This window comes from Coffea eugenioides, chromosome 11 (genome assembly GCF_003713205.1).
Source record: "Coffea eugenioides isolate CCC68of chromosome 11, Ceug_1.0, whole genome shotgun sequence".
Taxonomy (NCBI): Eukaryota; Viridiplantae; Streptophyta; class Magnoliopsida; order Gentianales; family Rubiaceae; genus Coffea; species Coffea eugenioides.
The window spans coordinates 49,464,259-49,489,122 of record NC_040045.1 but is presented as its reverse complement, the minus strand read 5'-3'; the positions used below and the strand labels follow the sequence as shown (position 1 = coordinate 49,489,122).

General features: G+C 36.0%; 2 protein-coding genes across 4 annotated transcripts; one reads left to right on the top strand and one right to left on the bottom strand.

Moving 5' to 3' along the window:
* Window positions 1–4,693: 4,693 nt before the first annotated feature.
* Window positions 4,694–6,261, bottom strand: LOC113753145 (E3 ubiquitin-protein ligase RNF185-like). Of its 3 annotated transcripts, XM_027297244.1 has the most exons (3): window positions 6,021–6,261; window positions 5,702–5,780; window positions 4,694–5,570 (listed from the first exon to the last, which is right to left on the bottom strand). In XM_027297244.1, exon 3 carries the CDS (start codon window positions 5,519–5,521, stop codon window positions 4,817–4,819), a length of 705 nt encoding a protein of 234 aa, XP_027153045.1. In that variant the 5' UTR covers window positions 5,522–5,570; window positions 5,702–5,780; window positions 6,021–6,261; the 3' UTR covers window positions 4,694–4,816. The 3 variants fall into 3 exon arrangements, with proteins under 3 accessions (XP_027153045.1, XP_027153044.1, XP_027153043.1); XM_027297243.1 differs by lacking the exon at window positions 5,702–5,780 and having other exon boundaries at window positions 4,694–5,640; XM_027297242.1 differs by lacking the exon at window positions 5,702–5,780.
* Window positions 6,262–16,248: 9,987 nt separating this feature from the next.
* LOC113753330 (elongation of fatty acids protein 3-like) lies at window positions 16,249–18,838 on the top strand. The gene is made up of 2 exons (XM_027297455.1): window positions 16,249–17,759; window positions 18,447–18,838. Exon 1 carries the CDS (start codon window positions 16,824–16,826, stop codon window positions 17,754–17,756), a length of 933 nt encoding a protein of 310 aa, XP_027153256.1. The 5' UTR covers window positions 16,249–16,823; the 3' UTR covers window positions 17,757–17,759; window positions 18,447–18,838.
* The last annotated feature ends 6,026 nt before the right edge of the window (window positions 18,839–24,864 follow it).

The following is a 24,864-nucleotide window of genomic DNA, read 5'->3' as shown; positions in this document are numbered from 1 at the left end:
GTGCAAAGCCTTACACGCTGTCCTTGCCCGAAACACTCACTCGGTCTTAGACTTAGAGGCGAAGCCAAGACCCTAAGAATAAGATTAGAAGGGTCAATCTGTGACAGCGTGTAAAATGCAGTAATAATGAATTAAATAAAATAAAATTCTATGCAAAACATACATCTTCTTCCTATGTAAAATATGTTTTTAACTTCGAATTATACTCAAATTTAGCAATAAAAATCACTACCAATTTGTGTTTAGAAACATCAACAAAGTTTATACTTGGATTAATAAGGATGTTTTTAACACTCTTGTGAAAGCTAACAATAATGAAATTGTTAACATTTTGAGGTCGAGGGAAGGGGGGAGGGAGGGGGCAATGCACTAGAAAAGAGAAATTATTAGATTTTGGGGTAAATGTACTTAGAAAAGAAAGCTTCATAGATTTTAAGGAGGCAAATAGGAAGCAATTTTAAAATTTTCTACATTTGTAAGCCTAAAAAATAATTTTCTCAAAATTGAGGGCGGCAATTGCCAACCCTCAACAACACATGGCTCCGCCGCTGGGACAAGAAATTTAAAAAGACGAGGGGCGATGCTCTACCCCAACATTGTAAAAAAAATTGATGAACTATTTTTTTTTTCTCACAAAAAGACAATAATTTTTTTTTTAATAAAAAAAAAGGTTCATAATAAAGGAGTATTAGCTGTTAGGATGCAGATCAGTTAGGGGCGTAATAAGGGGATAAGTACACAGCTAGCTCGATATAATTGGAATCAACGCGAACATGCCGATCTCATCTGGTTTTGAATACTTTATTACGCTTGCAGGGTGTCACATTTCTTGATTCACACTATCATAAATGTGGCCTTTGTCATTTCATTAATGAATATCGGTGAGAATAATAATCTCCTAATTAATAACCATTTGTAAATAGTAAATGATCGGACAAATATCAACTGAATACATGGCGTGATCGCTCGTTCACGCCTCTACTCTTCTTAATTTTGTTAGAGGTGTTTTCACTTAATGACGATTGCCAAACATTTAACCAAGAATTAGTGAGTTCATGTGCGAAATCCTGGTCATACCTCAGCTATTTCACAATTTTGTTTTTCTCTTTTATCTTTTGGGATGAGATAGACGTTCATTTTTGGTTTGCAGTCTTTTGATTTTGGAAACAAATGAAACACCAATTTCCAAACTCTTTGTGTTGATATTATTGTACAGTACTATGCACTGCTCCTCCGTCCCATATATTTAGTCATATTTGGAGATATATATTTTTTTATGTATAGTACACTTCATCAAGAAATTTTTTCTTTTATTTCACTTTTACCCTTAATCATGTATTGGTTAAAGTAAAAAATAGAAAGCAATCTCGTCACAGTTGTCTTTATGGATCATTAGCGAAGAACAAAAATTAGTTAGAAATGTCAAACATGACAAGCATTTTGGAACAGTAAAAAAAGTAAGGTATGACACTTTCAATAGGACGGAAGGAGTGCGACACAATTGCTATCATATTACTCCCGTCAACAAATGCAGATTCGTAAATAACAGAAGATTAGATGCTGTTACAGCACCCACTGGAGCGGACATTGCGGGTAATTTCTTCTTCGTTAGAGTTCGTTCGGAATGAAGAGCCCTCTTGTACTGCATCAATAAGTATACAGTCGGATATGGTTGGCACAGTTCAGAGTTGAATCGCGAGAAAATGTTGAAAGAAAGGAAAGAAAAGTACGAGTACCATAAACTCAATTGATAGTATACTACTACTAATTATAGTATCTGAGTTAACGTAGTATGGTATACTACCAAATGCATGTGCAGCTGCTCAAATGCGACGATGTTATGGCGTTGTCATCCCTTGGCCGTCTCATGCTTCATTATTAGTGCCCTCCTCAATCAACGTACTTTCTAATGCATGTTCTCCACATGTCATATACTAACTCATCGGTCCTCATTCATCCATGTTTCTACTTCCTTCTCTTTTCTTCTTTTCCTTTTTGGTCTCCTCCCTCCTATACATGATTTAATTGTACGTTTTTCTGCTCCGTAAAAATGTGCCTTTCCATGCAACAGCAATGTGGGCTTTTGTTTTCACACCGTCAAAAAAATTTGAGAAATTTTTTGAGAAGCAGAGGCCGCAAATCTCCAACTAATGAACAGAACTGCAGGCAAACCTCCTAGCAAAGATTAATTGCTCGAGTCGTCCTTGGTACTTTGTGGTTTTCCTTTGGCCAAGTTAACGTAAGTAGTAGCAGCTCTAATGTACGTGTACCGCGGCCACCGACACCACCGGTGGGTGGTGGGCAATGGTGAGATCAAGACCACCGCCTCAAAGTCGGCCCCGGGAATGATTGAAGATCTGCCGTTTACGTCCCATACATATATGCGCTAGACCAGGGCATTATTTATTACCACTATTCAGTATGACTTAATCGTTTTGTCGTTTTTAAAAAAAAAAATAATAATAATAATCGTTTTGTCGTGCCTGCCCGGAATACTTCTCCCAAACAGGTTTTCAAGCAAACTTCTCGTTTGTACGAAGAAAAACAAATACCACCGTCAACCTGATTCCACCTCTCCATCAAGAAAGAGGAAAAGGAATAACGTATTGATCAACGAATGGTTAGAAAATCCTCTTGTAACTGTAGATACTTCTACATTTGGTTAATAACGGTATATACATATATATATATATATATATATATATCTTTCTTTCTATATATAAACTTTGAGCACCTTTTAGTGCTAAAATTTTGCGTCTCTTTATAGAATATAGAAAGCATCCCTCATTTCCCCTTTTTTCTTCTATCCACTTCTCCTTTCGCCCACAATGACATTCAATTCAATGGAAATAACAGCATCACTATGACTAATTCAATTCCTTCAAAATTAACTTTAAACTTAGCTACTTCATTATATGTTGCCAATATAACTACAATAGTACCATAACTATCAAACAAACTATTATAATCTCATACAAAAAATAGTTAAAAGATCAAATTTTTTAATACGAAAAATTAAGTTTAATTCATATATAAGTAATGTGTTTTTAAAATTGTATACACATTGGATGTGCCATTAAAACTAATACATATAACCCTTATCCATGTCTATGTTTTAGTTACGCCTTCGTTAAAATGATTAACATGGATGCACCATAGGACCCTCTCTGGTAGGCGAATTAAGCATTACACTGCAAAATTTAGAAAATATTTGCCTAATAATTGTAAAAGATCGGGTCAATTCGCAGATTTTTTTCTGAACTCTTATTTTTAAAATGACTGGAAGTCTTTCTTTTCTGTTTTTTTTTTTTTGAAGGAAAAATGACTGGAAGTCTACCACAGCTTTAGAATATCGTCAATTGCAATATTAGCATTTGTTCTCATCTTCTCGTAATTATATCTCTGTTATCACTTATTTCTTGCTTTCAGCTAAGTTGCGCAAACTCTTTCCGTTTGGATTGTAATTTTTTGAAATTTTTGTAAAAAAATATACTGTAACGTAGTGATATATGAAAGATAAAAAAGGTGATCAGAAAATATAATAAGAGAAATATTTTAAAATTTTCTATAGAAAATTGCAATCCAAATGCAACCCATCATCATCCTAGGATTATCAACACACAAATAATTCAAAATTTTCAATTACCTCACACTAAGCAAGTAATTATTGCGCCATTCAGTTTTTCTGATTGTCTTATTTTTGCAGCACGTACACTCTTTCTTGCATATATGATATAACCCATGCCGCATGAAAATTTCTCAGGATACAGAGGCAAGTCACTGAAATTATTTCTACCGCGCAACCAAATGGTTCGCCGGGGGGCAAAGCTCCGCCAGGGGCTGGGCTGTGTGTATGCAATTGGAACGTCAGAGAGAAGACAATATTGAAGTACAACTGGTGATGAGTGACTAATCAATGCTAGTGCTCTGTTATACGTTCTTGCATCTGCAGTAATCTACAAAGTAAATTAGATGCAAAATACATCCTTGAACTTCTAATTTGGTTCGCAAGTGCCCTCTAAACTATTAATTTTTGGTGATGCACCCCAATCAACTCCCCATGGAGGGAATTTAATGAGTTAACGCCTTCGATTTTATTTTCTTTGAGAGTTTCCTTTTAAGTACTTAAATTAAATCATATTTTCGATAAAGCAAAGCACAGATTTTACTTTCCTTTTTTTTTATGAGTACCTTTTACTATGAAAGTTCTACAATTTTTTCTTTTTGAGGCAGACGAAACAGTTACCATTAGAACTTTGTCATTACATATAATTGTAGAAAAGTCCTCCTGACTTTCAACAGAATTTCCTTCTCCATTTCGCAATGTCCTGACTTTGTACTTCGTCTTTAATATCCACAGTTCACACGACGCAAAAATGCGTACTGCATCGCTGCGAATGCTTCCCCATTCCAACAAAGTACCGATTGCATCACAGCATCAGAAAAACGTGTTACCACATCTATGTGCCAAAGAGGAAAAGAGCAGTGTACAGACGGGAGATCTCCAACTCAACTCGAGCAAGGCAAATCATCTCCTGGCACTGGCAGCTGCGTCCTTTCACTGTGATTTAACTATTACCGCTCCACAGCTCCTCCCTCTATTTTCCATTGAATAGGTAGTAAACATGAACTCAGAAGGTTGAACTTCGTTTAGAGAAGAGCGTTATATGCCAAATGTGAACCTCACCAAGAATGCAAAAAAGGGACAGAGATGTTATCAAGATTCAAATTTAACAGTCAGCATGCAGGGCTGGCAAAGCCTCGCAACATTTACAAAATGGTAAGACTGAAAACTATAATGCGTATTTATCACTCATCACCATATGAAGGAAAGAACAACCAGACTGAGAATTATAAGGAGAAGGATCAGTAGCTTGTTATCTTCAGCCTGTGAACCTTGAGGAGTCATTGGAGCTCTGGGAACATTAGCACCATGATAATAACCGCCAGGATAAGTATGTGGATATCCTGAACCCGTGCCATATACAGGTGCGGTTGGAAATCCGTGAATCTGAAAGCTGAACATCGACGGCAAAATCCCACCAAAACCAGCCAACATGGAAAAGTTACCAAACCCTGCAGTCATCACCGGTAGAAATCCTCCAGCAAGCCCCAAACCAAAATTCGGAAAGTTAGCTGAATCGGGATGAGGATGAGGAGGAGGAGCTGTCTGGGGTCTCTGCCCTGCAGGTCGATCAGGAATTTCTACACCAGGGACAGGTTTTGACCTAGGATCAGTCGCAGTCCTTCCTCGCCCGTACAGAGGAACTAACTTCTCCTCCTGTATCAGGGCCTTACAAACAGGGCACTCATGTGAGTGCGAGTGGTGGCGCAACCATCTAAAGAGACAAGGCCAACAGTACAAGTGACCGCAAAGGGTGACGATGGGATCCTGAGCTATATCAAAGCAAATGTTGCATTCAAAATCACTAGCATCCCCATCACCAGTTCCTGAAGAAGAAAGGTTCTCGGTCCCAGCAGGCATAGTAGCAGTAGCAGATTTCCCAATATCACTTGCCATCAAAAACCATAAACCACCAATTCAAACAGCAACTAATAGTCGGATTGAACTGAAGACGAAATGAACAACCTTGATTAAAGCCAACGAATATAATTGCCAATAGCAAAAAGCATCCTAAACTGCCAAAAACACCAAAGAGGCAAAAAAAAAAAAAATTTACTAATTGAGAAGCAATGTAACTGGTACACAATTGAGGATCAAAGTCAGCGACCACATCCTGTAATTCTACCCAACTCCTCATTAACCTAAAGCCCATAACCTGCAAATGATATACACGCCAATTTCTAAAATCGAGTAAGGATTTGTAATTTGAGAACGCTTCAATTCGATGAATAACAAGATGTCATAACAAACCCTAAATCCTTAACCAACCCTTAAAATTCGAGCCCTTATTCACCAAAGCATGAGACAGAACAGATAACGAAACAAAAACAAAATGATTTCAAAAGGACTGCATATACAAAAGTTGAAAGATCCACAGAAAATTAAGAAAAATTACCTAAATTGGGGTGGAGATGAGGAAAGTCGGAAAGGCGATATTAATGGCTCGGCTTCGACCGTCCCCTGCTGAAAGATAAAACGCGACGGAGACGGCGGCCGTTGACCCGCTTCCTTAAACAGAAAACAAATTTCAGAGGCGTAACTAATACTTTAGAACATTCCAGTCCTTCTTTCCAATGTAAGCAGAGAGAAATAACAGAAAGGTACCGTTTGGTTAGCACTTTTGGAATCTGATTCGGATTTGGGATTGTTCATTTTAGATTTGAAATAGAGTTAGTTATTCCAATAGATCTGTTTGGTTCAATACCACAAATATATATCATTACTATAATTGATGTTTGACTCGTTGATTCTTTTGAAATGGGATATAAAATATTTTTCTAATTAAAAGTATTAGTAAGTTTAGTATAACTAATTAACAACTTTTATTATCAATTATATTACATATACTAAAATACATTATATAATACATATATGTATCATTATTACAAGTTTTAAATTAAATATTATATATAATTAAATATAATTATACTAATATTATAATATATATATATTTAAAATTATATATAATATATATAAATATTAATTATACTAATAAATTATATATTAAATATATATTTATAATGTATATTATATAATTATAATTATATTTAATTAAATATTATAATTATAATATATATTTAATTACATATATGTATATAATTATATATTAACTTTTTTTAACGGGTGGCGGGCGGGTGCTCCCATTGTCATCTCTAGTTTTAAATAAATTAGATAGAAATTAGATTTGAATTTTGTCCAAAACCTTCCAAGTTACTAGGAAATTGAAGAATTTCAAATTTTTAGATATGATTCCAAAATCTCAATTTCGATAATAGTAATCCAAATAATAATTATAAATTTTATTCAAATTCTTCGTTTCGAAACCTTTTACCAAACGCCACCAAAGTGCAGAACATTCCAGTCCTTTCTTTCCATCGTAAGCAGGCAGGGAGAAATAACAGTCGTCTGGCTCTTCTCACCTGGCATTTAAATTCTCCTTTAATTCGGTAGTCAACCCCCCAGAAATCGAAATGGTCACTGGGCTTGAACCAATTAATATACATTTATTGGGCTAATTGGGCCAGCTTTTTTTCATCTTATTGACATTCTTTAGATGAATTGGTCCAGTTATAGATACTCTGACAAACCCCAGTTGAAAAATCTTACAGCTCCTTCCCAAATGTCTTGCCCATAAAGAGTAATGCAGGAAAAAGTTGTTTGTTTTCCACTTAGCGTCCGTTTGGTTGGACTGAAAATATTTTACATCGAAGTTATTTTCCTGGAAAATCACTTCCTTTCCCATAATTTTCCACTGTTTGGTTATTAAGTGAAAATATTTTCCAAATTCCTTTTTCATAATTTTTTGGTGTTTGGTTTGTCAATGAAAATTTTTTCTGATATGTTTGTGGATATGTTGCAAATATTTTTCTACTCTCAAAACATCCATTTCATTACAAACTAATTTTAGGTTCTACCCATTATATTATCATTTCTATAAAATATTTATTCATATTACACCATGAATTCTTAAATGGAATTATTAATGGAATCTTGGATTTATTCATAATTTGTTAATTCTTGCTGCCGACCAATGGATCTTTCGATTAGCAAAGTCCAAGGTCAAGCATATGAGTATTTGACAGATAACAGCAAACTCGGTTAGAAAATTCATAGCCCTGTCTTTCTAGATATCGTTTAAAATTCCCTTTCAAGACTAAAACCTTTGCCCATCCCTCATTTCCATTTCCATTTCCATTTCCCCACCCCTCCCCCTCCCCCTCCCAAAAACCAAAACACTGAACGCCAAGACACAAAGCACTTGCAGAAAACAGAGGATATATGGGTACAGAACCAGTTGTTATTACTTCTCAACTCAAGGTTCTCATGTTTCCATGGCTGGCTTATGGCCATATATCTCCCAGCCTAGAACTAGCCAAGAGACTAATGGATAGAGATTTTCCATGTACACCTGTGCCATAGCTTGTTAAGATTCAACCCTCTCCCAAAACAGCAATGCATACTACTATTGCAGATCCTAGACTATGCAGATCCTAGATTGGACCTCATAATGCCACACCATATCTGTTAAAGGCCATAAACAAATATTGTCCAATAACTTCTTCCTAAAGAAAACAAAATTCAGTTACATGCACTTCAGATTGCATGCTAAACCCATGTACCGGGGGATCACAAAATTCAAGTATGAACTGAAATTCACAAACAATATTCAGTTACATGCACCGAATAAGCATGCTTGCTACAGAATATACAAAACTTTGCTAAACTGATTGGAAAAATTGCTCTCTTATTAACATATGAATGGTAGGTTGTAATAATCCTCTAATGGTGAAAGTATTTAGTAATTGGAAAAATATAGTTTGGCTCATTCTAATTTGGTCTATACAATAGGAACTACTTCCATATAATATTGCTATCCATGTAATGCTCTTTAGCTCGCTCCCTATTGACATAAGGTGGTTTAGGTATAACAACTGGAGTTTTATAGATTTCAAGAGCTGCATATCCTGCTGTTATGGCTGAAGTGGCAGCACCAATTACAATAGCATCCTCATCATCATCACTACCAGGATCCATCTATGAAAATTCACGTAGCAGTAGACTATTAGTAGTGTACCAGAAAAAGTCAGAGTGATGCAACAGAACTTGATCAGTAGGATAACATATGATGTTTATTAATAAGGTTTTTCCGCTTCTATTTTTTAGGTTCATGATAAACAAAAAAATGGTGACTTTATGCCCCTTGTCGCTGGGGCAAAGTGATAATTAGCTACTAATCAAGTAACCAACCAAGCAGGCCTTGCCTCTTGAGTCTTGACTATATTAGTAGTCCAAAAAATCTGATTTATGGGATCTCATGACTTGGGAAGGATGGACTGGAGACTGTAGTTGGTAAATTAGAAACACAGCAGAGAGAAGTGTTTTGGAATCTCATGACTTTGGAAGCTGCCCTGCTTGTGTTTCATTTCGTTTGAGGAAAAATTTCAGTATATTAAGCTCTTGAGATAAAGGCTAATTTTTCTATTTCGCACAATTTGTGGTCTTACAAACTGTCATAATGGATTTAAGCAGCTAATAGTTGAGTCGTGGAAGAGACATGTAATTTTTTTTATAAAAAGTTTACTGCTCTCTGGGATGAACACAAGCAAACTGTTTTCCTCCCTAATCAGATTTTGTCAACTATTTACAAATGGTCTCACCAGATTGTAAGAAAAACACTACCATCAATCGAAGAATAAAGTCTCAAAAAATCAGAGAAGAATTCACAAGAGAAGAATAGACAAATGAAATTATACAGAAAAGGCTGCACTTCAAGCTCGACCAAAAGGAATCCAAGACAGAATTCCTCCATATCCCAATCAGCAACATGAAACACAATCATCACTAGGGCAAATGGGAAGTAAATAATGTCACTTGTTATCAGCGGGTGTTTACCCAAAAGCAGCAAACTCAAACTAGTTATTGAAATCAATCTGATTCCAACATCAAAAAGGGTACAGGAACTTCAACCAAAAAAGAAAAAGAAAGTATCCAATTGTCTTCTGGTGGTACCCCATCGAAATCTTGTCATAAATGGTCTTACCAGATTGTAAGAAAAATACTACCGTACCCTACCCGGATTCTGATTCCAAGAATCATAAAACCCCCAAAACTTAGCAGCCAAATTAATTATTTAGCATCAATCAAATCAGATTTAACTCTAATCAGGTAAGAACAAACTAAAACAAAAGCAACCCATAAAAATTCATTCAAATCCAACTTCGAAAGGAAACAAATGAAATTTGTGTGCAATTGTATATACAGACGCAGTGAAGGTGTTTGTGCGTGAAGACGAGAAACTGAGAGTTAAAAAAACCTGCCGAATGAAGATGGCTTGTGAGTATATAGATTATGTGGTGGTAGCCGCCAGATAGTGTCGCTGGAGGAGGTGATCGCCACCGAGGACTGACGCCAGAGGAAGCGGAAATGGGGGTTCTTCAGGAATGAAAGGAAAAAAAATGAGAGAGAGAGAGACAGAGACAGAGACAGAGACAGAGACATGCCGGAGTAGTTTATCTGATGAGATGCCGGGAATGAAAGGTATTTTCCCTTGGATTTGTTTGCTGATATCGAAAATCCTTGCGAGACTGTGAAAAGAAGGCTGAGGAAAATAACTTCACAATAATAGATAAGGAAGTTATTTTCCTCCCACGGATGTAACTTATTTTCTATCAGAAATTATTTTTCCAAATTAATTGATAACCAAACAACAGAAAATATGAAAAATGTTTTCCGGAAAACCTTTTCCACCCAAACAAACAGACCCTTAAACTCGAAGTGTTTTTTCCTTCATAAAATGCTGTATGGCTTTCCTCTACAGCATCTGGGGCCCGCCAAGGATATTTTCATCAACAGGCTTTCCCCTGTGATTGAACATCAGTGAAACGCATTTGAGGCACTACTGTTAATTTCTTAAGACCCGTTGGATGAAATGAAAATTTTAGAGTTGCTATCAAATTTGGTTACTTGGAATGAATATCAAATGTTATGATTTTTCAACACAAATTTGATTGCCCTCGCTTTACTTTGCAATAGTTAATAACGTTTTAGCAATATGAAAAAAAAGAGAACTCTTTAGGAATTATGGAATTAGTAATTTCTTAAATGTTTAATGTTTAGTCTGATTTCTGTTCCAGTACTGAAATTACAAACCAAACGCAAACGTCAACTGGTTTGGAAGCTGGGAAAATGCGTATGCTTCACTTCATGACCCAAAATAGAATCCAGGTGTAAAATTCGTTCCCTCTCTCTGGTTACGTAGACGGAGATTAAATCGTTTCTGCACCTGTCCTTTGTTTCAATCTTTTTTTTTTTCAAAATTTGTTTGTTGTTGGGGGGGAAGAAGAATCGAACGAGTATCTAACCAACAGTGCGGAGAAAATTCTGCTGAGTTAGTTGCATAAACGAGCTTGAAATACGAGTCAGAAGTCACCACTCAACAAATGCCTCGAGTTAAAGGTTTTGCACGTAGCTCAAACGAAGAAAAAAAAATTAGAAGTCTCTCTTTTCTTCTTCTTATTTTTTGAGGGAAATAAGTGAGAGAAGGGGTTGTTTTGATGGATAGGACTGGGTTGTGCTTTGATTGATTTGTGGTGGAATTGTTGAAGCGATTGCTGGATGACAGACACCTTATCCTTATGGGGACCATAAATTCTTTTGAGGAGCTTCCTGGAAAGCTCCCACGGCTGATTCTGATTGACATTTTGCTAGTCAAGGATAGGTTGTTGTCCGGCCAAAGCAAAACATGCATGCTTCCTTTCGAGCTGTGGATTTCAATCCATCATCATATCACCAAAAAGAAAGAGAGAAAGAAAGAAAAAACGATGAAATAATAATAATGAGTCGGTCATTGAATGAATGCTGTACAAATCATCAACACAGTTTAGATAGAAGTCGAAAGTTAGAAAGCTTTCTCTCCTATATGCTTCCGTCGCAATCATATTCACGTGGATTGATTCTCGATTTTCCATGAAGAATGGAAAATGTCGCTCCGCCTTTTGTATTTTTTGCTATTTACATCTACCCTCATATTAAAGTCAGCAACGCGTACACTACTCATTCACCGCAATCCTCAGAATCAAAGAACTAAGCGCTTATGGACCGTCAGGTGAGGCCGAATCTGCTGCATGTTTCTTTTTTTTCTTCCATTGGTAATCAATCATGTTTAATTCCTCATCGTAAGTTTAATCTCCACGTGCTCTCTAGGCTTTTTACTCGCAACGGATCTTCTGTTTCACGCTCTGTGCTATTCTGTGTTCTATTTTTTATTATATTACTATTTTTCCTACATAAACATCATGTTTTAGTTCTTTTTTTGTTTCCTTAAAATTCAATAACTATTAATTGAATAAAAAATAAATACAACAGTTTCAAAAAAATAATATATAATAGAAAATTAAAAAATACAGCGAAAAATTCGTAAAAATCTCATTTTTTATGCATTTTGAATTTTTGAGTTTGTTAAATTTTGTATATTATTCAGTTAATAGTTATTGGATCTTAAGAAAACAAACAAGAACTAAAATATGGTGTTTATGTAGGAGAAATATCAAGATAATAAAAAATAAGACAGAGAATGACACAAAATTTGGGACAGAAGATCCGTTGCGCTTTTTACTCACGCATAATTTAGTTTACTTTGGGAGCTTCCCCTGCCCCGGAAATTGTACAGAGTTTGTTAACCTGTTATATTAGGATGATGCATGCGAGAAAATGCCAACTACCATATATCAATTAATGTTTATGGGAGCGAACGTGGGAGAGATTTTATACTTAAAATATCTTCACTTATCCCAAAAAAAAAAAAAAAAAGGGTCAAAGGGTCTGTGCCTCACAGGGCTAATTAAATTAAGCAGATAATAGTTGAAAGAAGTTACTTGAAGGGAAAAAAATTTAGCACAACATTAATCATTCATGCACGCAGCATTTTCATGGTGAAACCTTTATGCATTCACTTACTGCAGTACCGATAAGATGCATCTGTATACTCACATTTCAACCCGACATAATAAAATAAAGGTAAACAAACCAAAAGGAGGGAGAGGACGAAAGATGTCAATTTCAAAGTGACGCTAACTCGTTCACAACCTGCCAATGTCATGAAAAGCCTATCACCACCTAAATCACGTGTCCACGACTCTTTGACCCCCCAATCATATAAGCACAAAATGTGTTCTCCCAACAAAAAATAAATAAAATTAGAGAGAGTGGTTCTTTTTTTTTCTTTTTTTTTTTTTTAAAAAGGAGGAAACTGTTCAGTAGGGAATCTTCTTGTAGATTATGCTGTTCTTCAGCTGCTCAGTGGTAGGTAGCAAGTAGCACTCACAACTTAATCCTTAAACACGATGCACCCCACCCAAAATATATATATATATATATATATATATATCCTTAAACACGACCCGAGGAAGAGTTTAACGGAACGTCAAAGACCAACTGAAGTTCTAATTCAATCAATTTGTTACTTATATACATATTTCTGGAATGTGTACGTATATACAATAATAGGATACTAAAGTCGGTTTTTAAAGATTTGACGACAATAGTGTTTTGATGACTTCAAACCCACCGAACGTCTTCCTTTTTCCTTGTTTAAGTGATTTGTTAGGTGTACTTTAATCTACCCCGACCCAACCAAAAAGGTGATCCGTAAATTGCTTGCTCTTCAGTTACATCTCAAAAAACAGTAGCGGTATCTGCCAATTTGTCTTGTATGCCTCGCGATTTGGCGTGCTTCCAACCATATATTTTTATATATATATAGAAATTCTCTAACAATTTAGAGCCGAACTTGAGACGCGAACCACAAGTTAGACGTACCAACCATCGGATCGATTCAATTGCAAGTCCACCCCACCATCATCATTGACTGCGCACTTCGCCGTCACGGGGTGCGTAGCAGCATAACATAAAAATAAAGGCTTGATTATTTACACGAGGCAGTTTCAGTTTTCACAGGGAGGTGCTGAAATATGTGCATCGTTTCCCAGGCTGCGAGGAGTAATCGTGGGAACCGAAGATTGGACACACGGTTAAAATGACGAAATCAGGAACTATAATTGCCCCTTTCGAATATCGCGCTGTTCATGGTGCAGGAAACAGAAAACAGTTCCCTCGGCTAGTCTCCATCTAATTGGGGGTGGGGAAAAAAACAAAAACAATCAGTGGGAAGAAAAAAAAAGGTGTATGCTTTTCAACGTGGGATAATTACTGAAGATTCCGCGCCACACTCCTTTTCAACGTGGAAAAGGTGTATGCTTTTCGTGCAGGGTCCGAAAGTTAGACGACAAGAAACGCTATGCTAGATTTTTTTTCCGACTGCCCACAATAAATACTGGATAATGCACACAATTTGTTGCTCCTTCAATCAATGTACGTATTCAAATCATTGCTCTCATTATATTTAAGCACTTTTTATATCTAATTTTATATTTTTTGCCCACAATTTTTGATATCACACGCATTTTCTTTTAGGCTGTGCTACATGCTCAAGATTTTTCATTGAGGTTATTAAATGCAACAAATGGTGGACATGCGTCATCAAAACACACACATACATTTAATATTTTCACCTCTTTTTATTTCTTAAAATAGAAAAAATTAGAAGGTTTATCCAATAGATGTTTACTTGGCATTATTTAAAGATATTTTTTTCCTATTTGCTACCTTAACAATTCACGATAAAACACATCAAAAAAGTGAATCTATTGTCAAACTTTAAAAATAATCAACCTATCTCTGAATTGAAATTAGGGTCAATTAAAATTAGAATATATTATCTTTTACCCCCCTTATTATTTGGTACTCTAGCACATAACCTCCCTATAATTTAAAAATTTATATATAACCCTCTCGTAATTTGAATCAAATTGTTACTGCTAGTTTTTTCGTTAAAACTAATGGTAGATAACAAAGAGTTAAAATCAAACTAATAAATTGACAAATTTGCTTTTTTACTTTTTTTTTAAAAAAAATTCCCCCCCCTCTCTCTCTCTCTCGGGAAGAGAAGATATGATTTTGAAAATCCATATTTTAGTCTAAAAAATCTCAATTTTCTCCAAATACAAAAGAGATTGAAGGAAAATAAATAATAAATAAATAATAAACAAAAGATATCAATCTTTTTTTACTACAAATATCATTATAGGTCTTTAATTTTATTTTCTAATTCTTATTTATCTATTTTTTATTTCAATTTCTTCATTTTTTGTGTTTGGAGAAAACAAGAAGTAATAAAGGGGTAAATTTGTTAATTTATTAGTTTGATTTTGACTTTTTATTAGTGACCATTAGTTTTAACGAAAAAAAATTAATAGTGACACTTTAATCCAAATAATAAGAGGGTTATATATAAATTTTTAAACCATATGGAGTTACATCGAGTGTGTTTGGATTGCCAAATTATTCCAAATAATAAGTTTGTTTGGATTGAGCATTATTTTTCCAATTTTATTTGCTTAAATCATCATTACAATTTTCAATACACCTTTTTATCTTTTCAATTACCTTTTTATCTCACATACATCACATCACAAAAAGTGCTACAGTAAAAATATCCCAAATAACTTACAATCCAAACAAACCTATATATTTCGTTTGTATCATAAATACATTTTCCAATTCACCTTTTTATATTCCCAACTACTTTTTATCTCACATACATAGGGAGTAAAAGATAATTTACCCTTGAAATTAACATTATGCCGACTTCTTATTGTATGATTTTAGGTAGAGGTGTCAAAATGGGTGACTTGGGCGGGTTTGAATTGGATAAAATTGGTGATGGGTATAAGTGAGTCAACCCATTTATATCCATTTTATTAGATGGGTATAAATGGGTAAGTCAAAAAATGAATTGGGTAACCCAATTACCCATTTATAACCCATTTATTTTAACTTTTTGTAAACTCATTTAAATTCATTTTTTGCAAACTAAGTTATCAATTTATACCGCTCTTTGTACCCATCATTAGTTTTAAATGTTTACTTATAATGCTCAATAAGCCTAATTACCATTTTTTTTCATTTATACTCTATGTCGTAAAATTACATATTATTTAATAATTGAATAATAAGAATATAAAAATTTGAACTAAGTACTATAAAAGTTAATAGAAAAACTTAATCCAAAAATTTTAAACCCCTAACATTTTTTTCATATATAATTTAAAATTCCATTTTCGAAAGATAAGAAAGAGGCTAAAACTTATCATAAATTGGTAGTGCTGAAAAATGAGCAAATTAACAAACTAAGGGAAAATAAAATAATAAGATATAACCAACAAATAATAATAATAATGAAACAAAAGTAGTTAACATCATGACAAAATGAAAAATCTAAAAAAAAAAAATGGGTAAGAGAAGAGAATTCTAAATGGGTTAATTGGGTTTGATGGGTTACCCAATAATACCCATCTATACCCATATATTCATGGACGGATATGGGTAAATTTAGTTAAGTGGGTTGGTTTGCCACCTATAATTTTAGGCAACCAAATACACTAATCTCTGCTGTAATTAAAGAGATTGTTGGTACTAATTTTTAGAAAATTGATGCTAAACAAAAAACGTGTAAGTGGAATAAATGTGAACGGCACTTATTTAGTTTAAATTAGGTAACATATAATTAACTGAAGATGAAAAATGTCCAGAGAGAGAGCGCGAGAGAGAAAGGGAAAGCACTATAAGGCCCTTTGTATTCCCCGTATCCGCCCTCCAATAAAAAATGGTCCGTGTCATGCACCGGAGTCCCCGTGGCCCAACTCTTTCTCACCAGTCACCACCATTCACCAGTCATTTATAAATTTTACTAATGGTTGCCTTGCCCCTCTTCAAACCATACTCAACCTCCCCGTCTCCGAATTCAACAGAACAGCTCAAAGCCCCCCATCCCCTTCTAAATGCTCAAACCCACCATATTTTGACATTTTTACTCCGCCGTTTGGAAGGCTGACTGAACACTTCCAACAATTCAGTTTCTCCGTATCACATTTTGGTATCCTACGTGAAAAAGGAGAAGCAGATAGGAGAAATTTACAAAAGGATATCTCTTTCGACAACTTAGCAGAATCCCAAGGCCCCAAAAGCTAAAATTCGTTTGTTGGGCAATCTCTGAGGTCACAAAAAGCAAAAAAAAAAAAAAAAAAAGAGGAACGACGGGGACGACGGCAACAACGGTCGTCTGAGTCTCGTCACGTGAACGATGACTCTGATTCAGAACGTAAGATATTATCTGTCGGAACATCCTTCAATCGTTAAATTCCGGTGGAGCAACACGGAGTTGTGGGGATCCACCTGGTCCTTCCTCTTCACCTCCATCGCCGCTTACGTGGTTTTCTCCGTCTTCCTCCACCTCCTCCTCAACATCCTGATTTTCCGCCGCAACCACCACCGACCCCTCCCTCTGGGGCCCCTCCCGGCCCTCCATTCCCTCTCCATGGCCCTCATCTCCGCCACCATCTTCTCCGGGATCCTCCTCTCCACCGCCGCCGAGATCCGCGACACCCGTTGGTTCTGGCGCCGCTCCAAAACCACCACTTTCCAGTGGCTGCTTTGCTTCCCTCTGGGCACGCGCCCCTCGGGCCGCGTCTTCTTCTGGTCCTACATTTACTACCTCTCCCGCTTCCTCCACAGCCTCCGCACCTGTTTCACAATCCTCCGGCGCAGAAAACTCTCCGTCTTCCAAATATTCAACCACTCCATCCTAATCTTCGTGTCATTTTTGTGGCTGGAATTCTCTCAATCGTTCCAAGTCCTGGCCATCCTGCTGACGACTTCCATATACGCCGTGGTCTACGGGTACAGATTCTGGACCGCAATTGGGCTGCCGAGCGCGTGTTTCCCCTTCGTGGTGAACTGTCAGATGGTTTTGTTGGGGTGCAATCTGGCGTGCCACATCGGGGTGCTTCTGCTGCACCTAATAAAGGGTGGCTGTAACGGAATGAACGCGTGGACATTCAATTCGGTGCTGAACGGGGCAATTCTTTTGCTGTCGTTGAATTTCTACGTGAAAACGCATCTGCGGACGAGAAGAAAAAAGCAGGCCGTCGGCGTTGAATGTGAGAATCTCCATTCCTCGATGAAGGGGAAAGAGGCTGACAACAATTTGGACGCAGTCAAAGATAAAGATCTTTGAGAGGTCTGTTTGTCTCTGTTCCGGGATTCCCCTTGATATATATATATATATTTTATATATCTAAATTTGTGTGCTTTTTTTTTTTACCACGGTGCTGAAAATTATAAAGGGGGTTAAAATTAAATGAACGTCTACGTACCCCGCACTGCCCCCGTTCTGCTTCTGCAGCCTGCAGAGTTATGTATGTATCTACATAAGAAGAGAATAAAAGATGGGGCTGCAGATTTTTCCTGCGGCTGTGGGCAAAATGGACGCTGTAAAAAGTTTTTGTTGCCATGATGGTCTCTTTTTTTAAAGTACTACTCCACTATATAGATTTTTTTAACTCTGCTTCATAATCATCAATGAAATGGAGTGAGAATGGTCAATGTCGACATATTATTGTCACTACTATTTTCTTAGATCCTGGCTTTCAAATGTTGGGGTACTTTATAGTAGTGAATAATCCCCGACCCCGAGTATAATATACGCAGATTTTGTTCATATTCATCGGTCGTTCTATAATAAGTCAGTCTACTGCTGAGTATGACTGGGCTGGTCCAGAAGTGGGTGAAGTTTCTTCTGCAAATATTTGCAGTCCCTTCGCGGTGGTGAAGTAAACGGTGGGAAAAAATTGTAGTACTACTGTAGTAAATGTGATCCAGCAATGATTTGTCGTTTTCAGGACCCAATAATTTCTCTTTGCTGCAGAGTCGTACATCTTTGACAGGAAGGAAGGAAATCGGCCATTGGGAATGTTGGAATTAATCGCGTCTTCTCTGGTGTATCATTCATGGGATCAAAACTAATCAGTTTTAGACTAATTGAATAATCGAATGATAATGATATATGCCCTTTTCAGTTTGGCTGGCCATCTGCTTCAATCATCGCCATGGACTCGTAGATTTTTCAATTCACTGAGTATTATTATTATTATTATATTATATCGAAACTGACTGCAAGTTGACTTTTACTGTGTAAAACGCCTTCCTTCTCCTCTCACTCCTACTTCAAGGCGGGTCTGCTCTGCTTGTAAATCATTAAGAGTCTGTGTCTGTCTACATTAATCATGTGTACAAATTTTGTGTGTTCATGGTGCTGAATTCATTTGTAAACTTGGCATGCTCAACCATTTACGTCTTGTTCTAAACCTTTGGTAGCGACAAACAGCTTTTCGGAAGTTTCCCGGAATCTTACCCCAAAAAAAAAAAAAAAAAAAAAAGTTTCTGTGTCCCTAAAAAAGTGGGGAAATTTTTGATGAGGCCTCTCCGCTGTAGTCTCAATCCACTCAATAGTTCACTACTTCAACAGTTAAACCCAAAAACCGAGAGATCAAAGCGTGTTCAATTGCGTGCAATTTCTGAAACATTCGACAGTGACCTTTGGTTACCATAATGATCCAACTGAGGCTTTTGGCACGACTGCAGAAGAACATAACACAGAAAGACAGGTGACTAAAGAGGCGTTTCGTCCTAGTTTGCTACTAGCTTCTCCTCCTCGTCAAATCGCCATCCATCCTACTAGCACTACCAGACACGGTACTGCACCTTCTTGGACTGGAATTTTAGCCAACACTCAACATCGAGCGCGGCCAATCTGCGATTGTTTTTGTATAACTCTGTTGTCGAACTCGGATTTCAAGTGCTTGTGAATTGTGATTAATAATCTGCTTTCATAGGATTGCAATTGATTTGTCTTTTTTCTTCTGGTTTTCCTTCGCAAAGTTTGAACCATACGAATGCATTATTGTCAAAGTCAGGACCACAAACAAGCAAGTTTACGTAGTCTTGCTCACAATATTTTAGTATAGCGGCAAACCATATGAGATTTTCTCGAGTATTTTGTCTGCTTCGCTGTCAATCGTTAAAAATACTCCCCAAAAGTACCTTTGGTCTGTGCTTCATGGGCTTACTTTACTTTTCCATGATGATCCATGATTCGGGGATTCTCGGCTCGTTGACGGCCTTTAGAGTGCGGCCCTTGCCATTCGCTAATTCTTGAGCTACCCAGTTTATAAGGCCCACTGCTCTGGTTGTTGTCCACCTATTCCGCTGCAGAAACCTCACGACAATAGTAGATTTTAGCTCTGTATTGCGTATCATTGCGATCCATGGTTCGAAGTCTAATGTCGTTTCTTTTATTTTTCTTAAAGTTCTCCTTATATTTCAAAAAAAAAAAAGAGTATCGATTGTTTCAATGGCACACAATTTGTGTTCACTGATATGAGTCATATGACCCCCTCTCTCTAAATGATCTAGTGTTAAGACAATAGAGGTTAAAGACAGCAAATAAGAATTTGTACCCAAAGTATAAAGACGTGCCTTTATATTGTTAAGTTAAAAGTAAAAAAACAAACAAACACACATATACACACAGGCATATCAATGAACAAAATTTGGATTGGATCGTTTTGATTCGAATCCAGACCCAAGTCCAGACTCTTATGGATATAAAAATGTAAATCCAAACTCTAATCTTTCATTGGTTTGGTATTTAATGAGTATTTGTGGGCATTTATTTAAGCATGCAGCGAAGAATTAAAATAAATATATTTTAAAAATATATAGGGTTCAAAAATAACATAAACATCATCCAATTTATGTTTTCAAATATTAAAATTGATATTCAAGAAGTTGAATGCAATATTATGAGTTCAAAGAAAGAATCATTATGAACGACTTGTATTTATTTTCAAAGTTTCATCTGCATTCACATCTAATCTTTCATTTATTTGCTTTCACATTTTCTTCTTTGGATCTGAATTTGAATGTGAATAATAGAAAGTCAGAAACTATCCAAACTCGTGACTCTCTTATTGGATTTGGATCTAAGTATAATTTGAGTTTGAAAAATTAAACCCAAATCTTTTTCAAATATATTGAGTCTAGGTTGAATCCTAATAATATCCAACCCATTAATATACCTACACACACATTACTTTGTGAAGACCCGCCAGTAAGAGGTTATAATCTGCAAAATGTCCTGCCTCAAAAACCATCATCGAGATTTGACCCCACCAAGTCGTCTAACGATGTACTGGAAGAGACCAAATTTACTTCTTTGTTGAATAGGTAACGTTATGAGTCTACCATTGTCGCCGGTCAGCTACCAACCTATGTTGACAACCTTTGCCAGGTGAAACAGCAAACTAAAATACAAACACTTGTTTTACCATATGTAAAGTCTTTATCCTTTGACAAAAACTTGGTAGACCTAATTTTGTGATCGTGTTACTCAAATTTTGACACATCTTCACGTTTTGAATTAATGTTGTGGTATAATAAATTTTGGGTCACATGATTTAAATAAACCTGGGTGCTTTATCTCTTTAGTTTTGTGATTTGTATCCCTCCAAAGATATAATAGTAATGCATAGCCGACTATTTGGGCGTCAAAAAATGGAGCACGTCAAAAAGTTCTTACAATTTTCCTAACTCTTATTCTTATGAAAAAAAATTCCATCATGGATTATTAGCTATTCAAATGCTTATCCTTCATTTCAAGCCCGAAGCAATATTGTGATACGGCATTCAAAATCTACAAGTTGGCGCCTCTACACAAAAAAAAAAAAAGAAGTCCGGAATGGATATGGTTTCAAGATGAGCATAATTAGCTAAGCAACTGCTGCCAAAGATAAGAATAATGAATTCATTCACAGAAGAATTCGTAAGCACCCTGATCCACACTTTCATATATACTAGCAGTTTTGTCCTATGACCTATAGAGCAATAAAATGTTTTTTTAAAAAATTCAGAAAATTGATCCATTTTGACAAGAGCATTAACAGGAATGGAACAACCCTGGATTGTGGCTGTTTATCACGGAGCATTTTGTCATACTAGTTTTTCAGCCCTGACGCCATGCGTCAGGTAGCTGAGACTCATTATTTTGCTATTATATTTGTGTGTTTTTTTCTTTGTTAAATATAGTAGTCATGTGTGTGACTGTGTGTTTTTTTCTAATTGCACAAATAAACATGATTTTGAAATCAGGTTATCTTACATTCTTAATATAGCATTAATCAGTAAGTAATGTCTAAAATTCGGCAGAACTAAAAGGCATGATTATTTAACATTCTTAATGTAGCATTAATCAGTGAGTGATGCCTAAAATTAGGTCGAACTAAGAGGCATATGGCTATACATGTAATGTGTAGCCTTGCTTAGTAGTCACATTACTTCTCTAAGACAAGCAATTTGATAATTTCCATTTTTTTTTGACAATTTTTGTTTGCTAGTACTTCACATTTAACAATCTTTTAGAAGAAAGAAATAAAGAAAGACAATTATAAAATGGGTTTGTCATTTACTTTTGTTTGCTAGACTTGAATGAGGATTCAAACGTATTTAAAAATATTTTCAAATCGATGTAAAATTGAATTAATCTTTTTTGTCTATTCAGTGGCTTTTTTTTTATACATTAATAGGTCTATATTCATGACACATAATTTTTATTCAACTCTAACCCACCGTGACCTCGGTTTATATATACTACTATTTCTCCTAATCAGGATTTCATATTGGATCCTATTCTTTTTGTTGCAATTCAGATGATTGTTTGATTAGTAGATTAAAAGTGTTCAAGAATGGAGGGAGCAACAATAATGGTTTCTTTGGACAGGACATCATCTATTGAAAATGAGACTCGGACTCTCAATATTGAACAACTTTAACTTGCAAGGGTGAATATACATATTTTCTTATTTTTCTTTCTTTCTTCCCTTTTTAAGGCTGTCTATCTCTTTGTTTTATTTTTTTGGACATTTTGATGATTTTGGTTTTGATAATTTGTATAGGAGGCAACACTTTATGTGGTGAGTACGAGGAGCATGGAAGAATCTCTTTGAATTTTCACTAAGATAATGGCTTAGATATATACAATATCTAATAATTTCTTGAGTTTAAAATTTTTCTTTTCTACTTTCTAGGTTCTTTGGATTTATAATTCTTACTTATTTGATGATTCTTTCTCTTACTTGGTTGATGATTTTTTTTTGTTAATCTGTATCATAAGCTGCAAAATTATAGGTTATTTTGTGTTCTTAAATCATGTGCTAAAATAGGTGACTTTCTATTTTTCTTTTTCTTTTTTAATAAAAGTGGTATTCAAAATCAAGAGATAGTTGGAATCTTTAAATGGTGAATTCCAAATCAACTTGTGTTTAAGGATAGATTAGAATAAAATGCTAAGAAATAATTGGTGGAACTATTCTACAAATGGGGTAATAAACTCGTGTTTAAGGTTAGAAAATATGTATTTATTTAATCATTTTTTCATGCTCAAAAGAAAAAAGTTGGACCTACTGTAAAAGTTCAAAAACTATAATCCATGTCTTAAACTGCATTTTTTTTATGAAGAAAGTTTATCCTTTTGCAAAAAAAAAAAAATGTTTACATGGGGATCATTTTATATATATATTGTTTATTTTTTTGCAAAATAGAAGGACCCTCTAATCATTTTAACTCAAGAAACAACTGGGCAGCAGCTTGCAGCAAAGTGCAAAGACCAACAACACCATCAACTAAGTCAGCCGAAAGACCAAAATAGCCCTCAATTGCAAACTTGTTTCTGTCCAAGACCAAAACGTGGACAACAGCGAATATTCAGCAAAACCACTGCCACCCATCAGCAAAAGAATGTCCAAGCCCAATTGAAGCATATTTAACATTTGAACATGCCTGGATTGCAGCCGAGAAGCAGAACTCGTTCGGATGCTCTCCATGTTCGATCATATCAAAGAATGTAAAAATCGCTTCTAGTTCCATATTACTATGCGCAAAGCAGGAAATAATAGCGCTGCAAGAAACCAAGTCTCTCTTCTCACCCATAGTTTCAAATATGTTTTGAGCAGTTAGCCAATCGCCGTTCTTGGAGTAGAGGCTAATGAGGGAATTGAGCACAATGGAGTCGAGTTAGAGCTTTGAGTCGAGGATCTTAGAGTGAATAAGCTTCTCGAGATGGAAGTTTCGGGTCCGGATGCAGGATTTTAGGAGGACGGAGTAGGAAGTGAGGTCAGGGGTGAGGCCATTTTGGTCCATAAAATCCAGAGAGGAGATTGCTCTTTTGATGTTGCCGGCATCTGCATGGCGGATTAGGTTGTCCTTGAGAGTTTCAAACTTGGGTTTTGTCTTGCGGCGATGAGTTGGGGAGAGGCTCCGGTGAGAAGGGGGGGAACTGGATCTGCGTACGGGCGGTTGAAGAGGAAAGAGCTTGGCGGGAGAGGGAGAAGAGGCCCACGCGGACAGAAGCGAATTTCCAGCAAAACCGCTGCCACCCATCAACAAAATACCAAAAAGCCCCTCAAACTCACAAAAATAACGGCATAACCGGCCCATTTTTCACTGTTCACAAGCGGATTCTCGCTTTATATATGTAAGATTGAGTCACATTATTAATATTCCCCAGCGAATCATGCAAGCCTTTTTCTATACATCGGGCTCTCTTTCTCAAGCTCAACGCTATCCATACAGCTAATATCAGATAAGAGCCATACATTAATTAAACCTTACCTGCCATACATAAATGCTTACTTCACTTAATTCAAAAGAAAAAAAAAATTGCTTACTTCACTGATTAGGGCTGCATACTTGGCAAGAAGGCGTTGGATAAACAAATGTCCTTTCTTTTTTCTTTTTAATCACCTTACTAGTTTCAATCGTATGGTAAACGACGCTAAAAACTTGAGATGAATATAGCTCGAAACGACAGAATGTTATAATTTGTAGAGACGACAAGAACTATAATTTTGGCTATAACTTAAGATTGGATATGCATGCTTTTACGATTCTCCAGAATGGGGACATCTGTCTGGGCGGCGTCGGCGGTTTCTGGATATTCGAAATTTTTTTCCATTTTGCAAGTTAGCAGTACCAAACTTCTATTAAAATAAATAAAAAAAAAACTTTTTGGCCATAACAGAAGATTAAATGGCAGTAATATTTAGTTTAGTTTGGTTTATTAAACAGGGGCAAGGCAAACCAAGCCCCCTTGATCAAAGCGCCCCTTCCAAGCACTAAAAAGCCATAAATGGCCCTGAAGATCCTCTTATCTCATCCGATAAGTAATAAGATCATCTTGCCAATTGCGTCTGACGAGGTTCATAGAAGACGGACATCAACTCAATAGTACT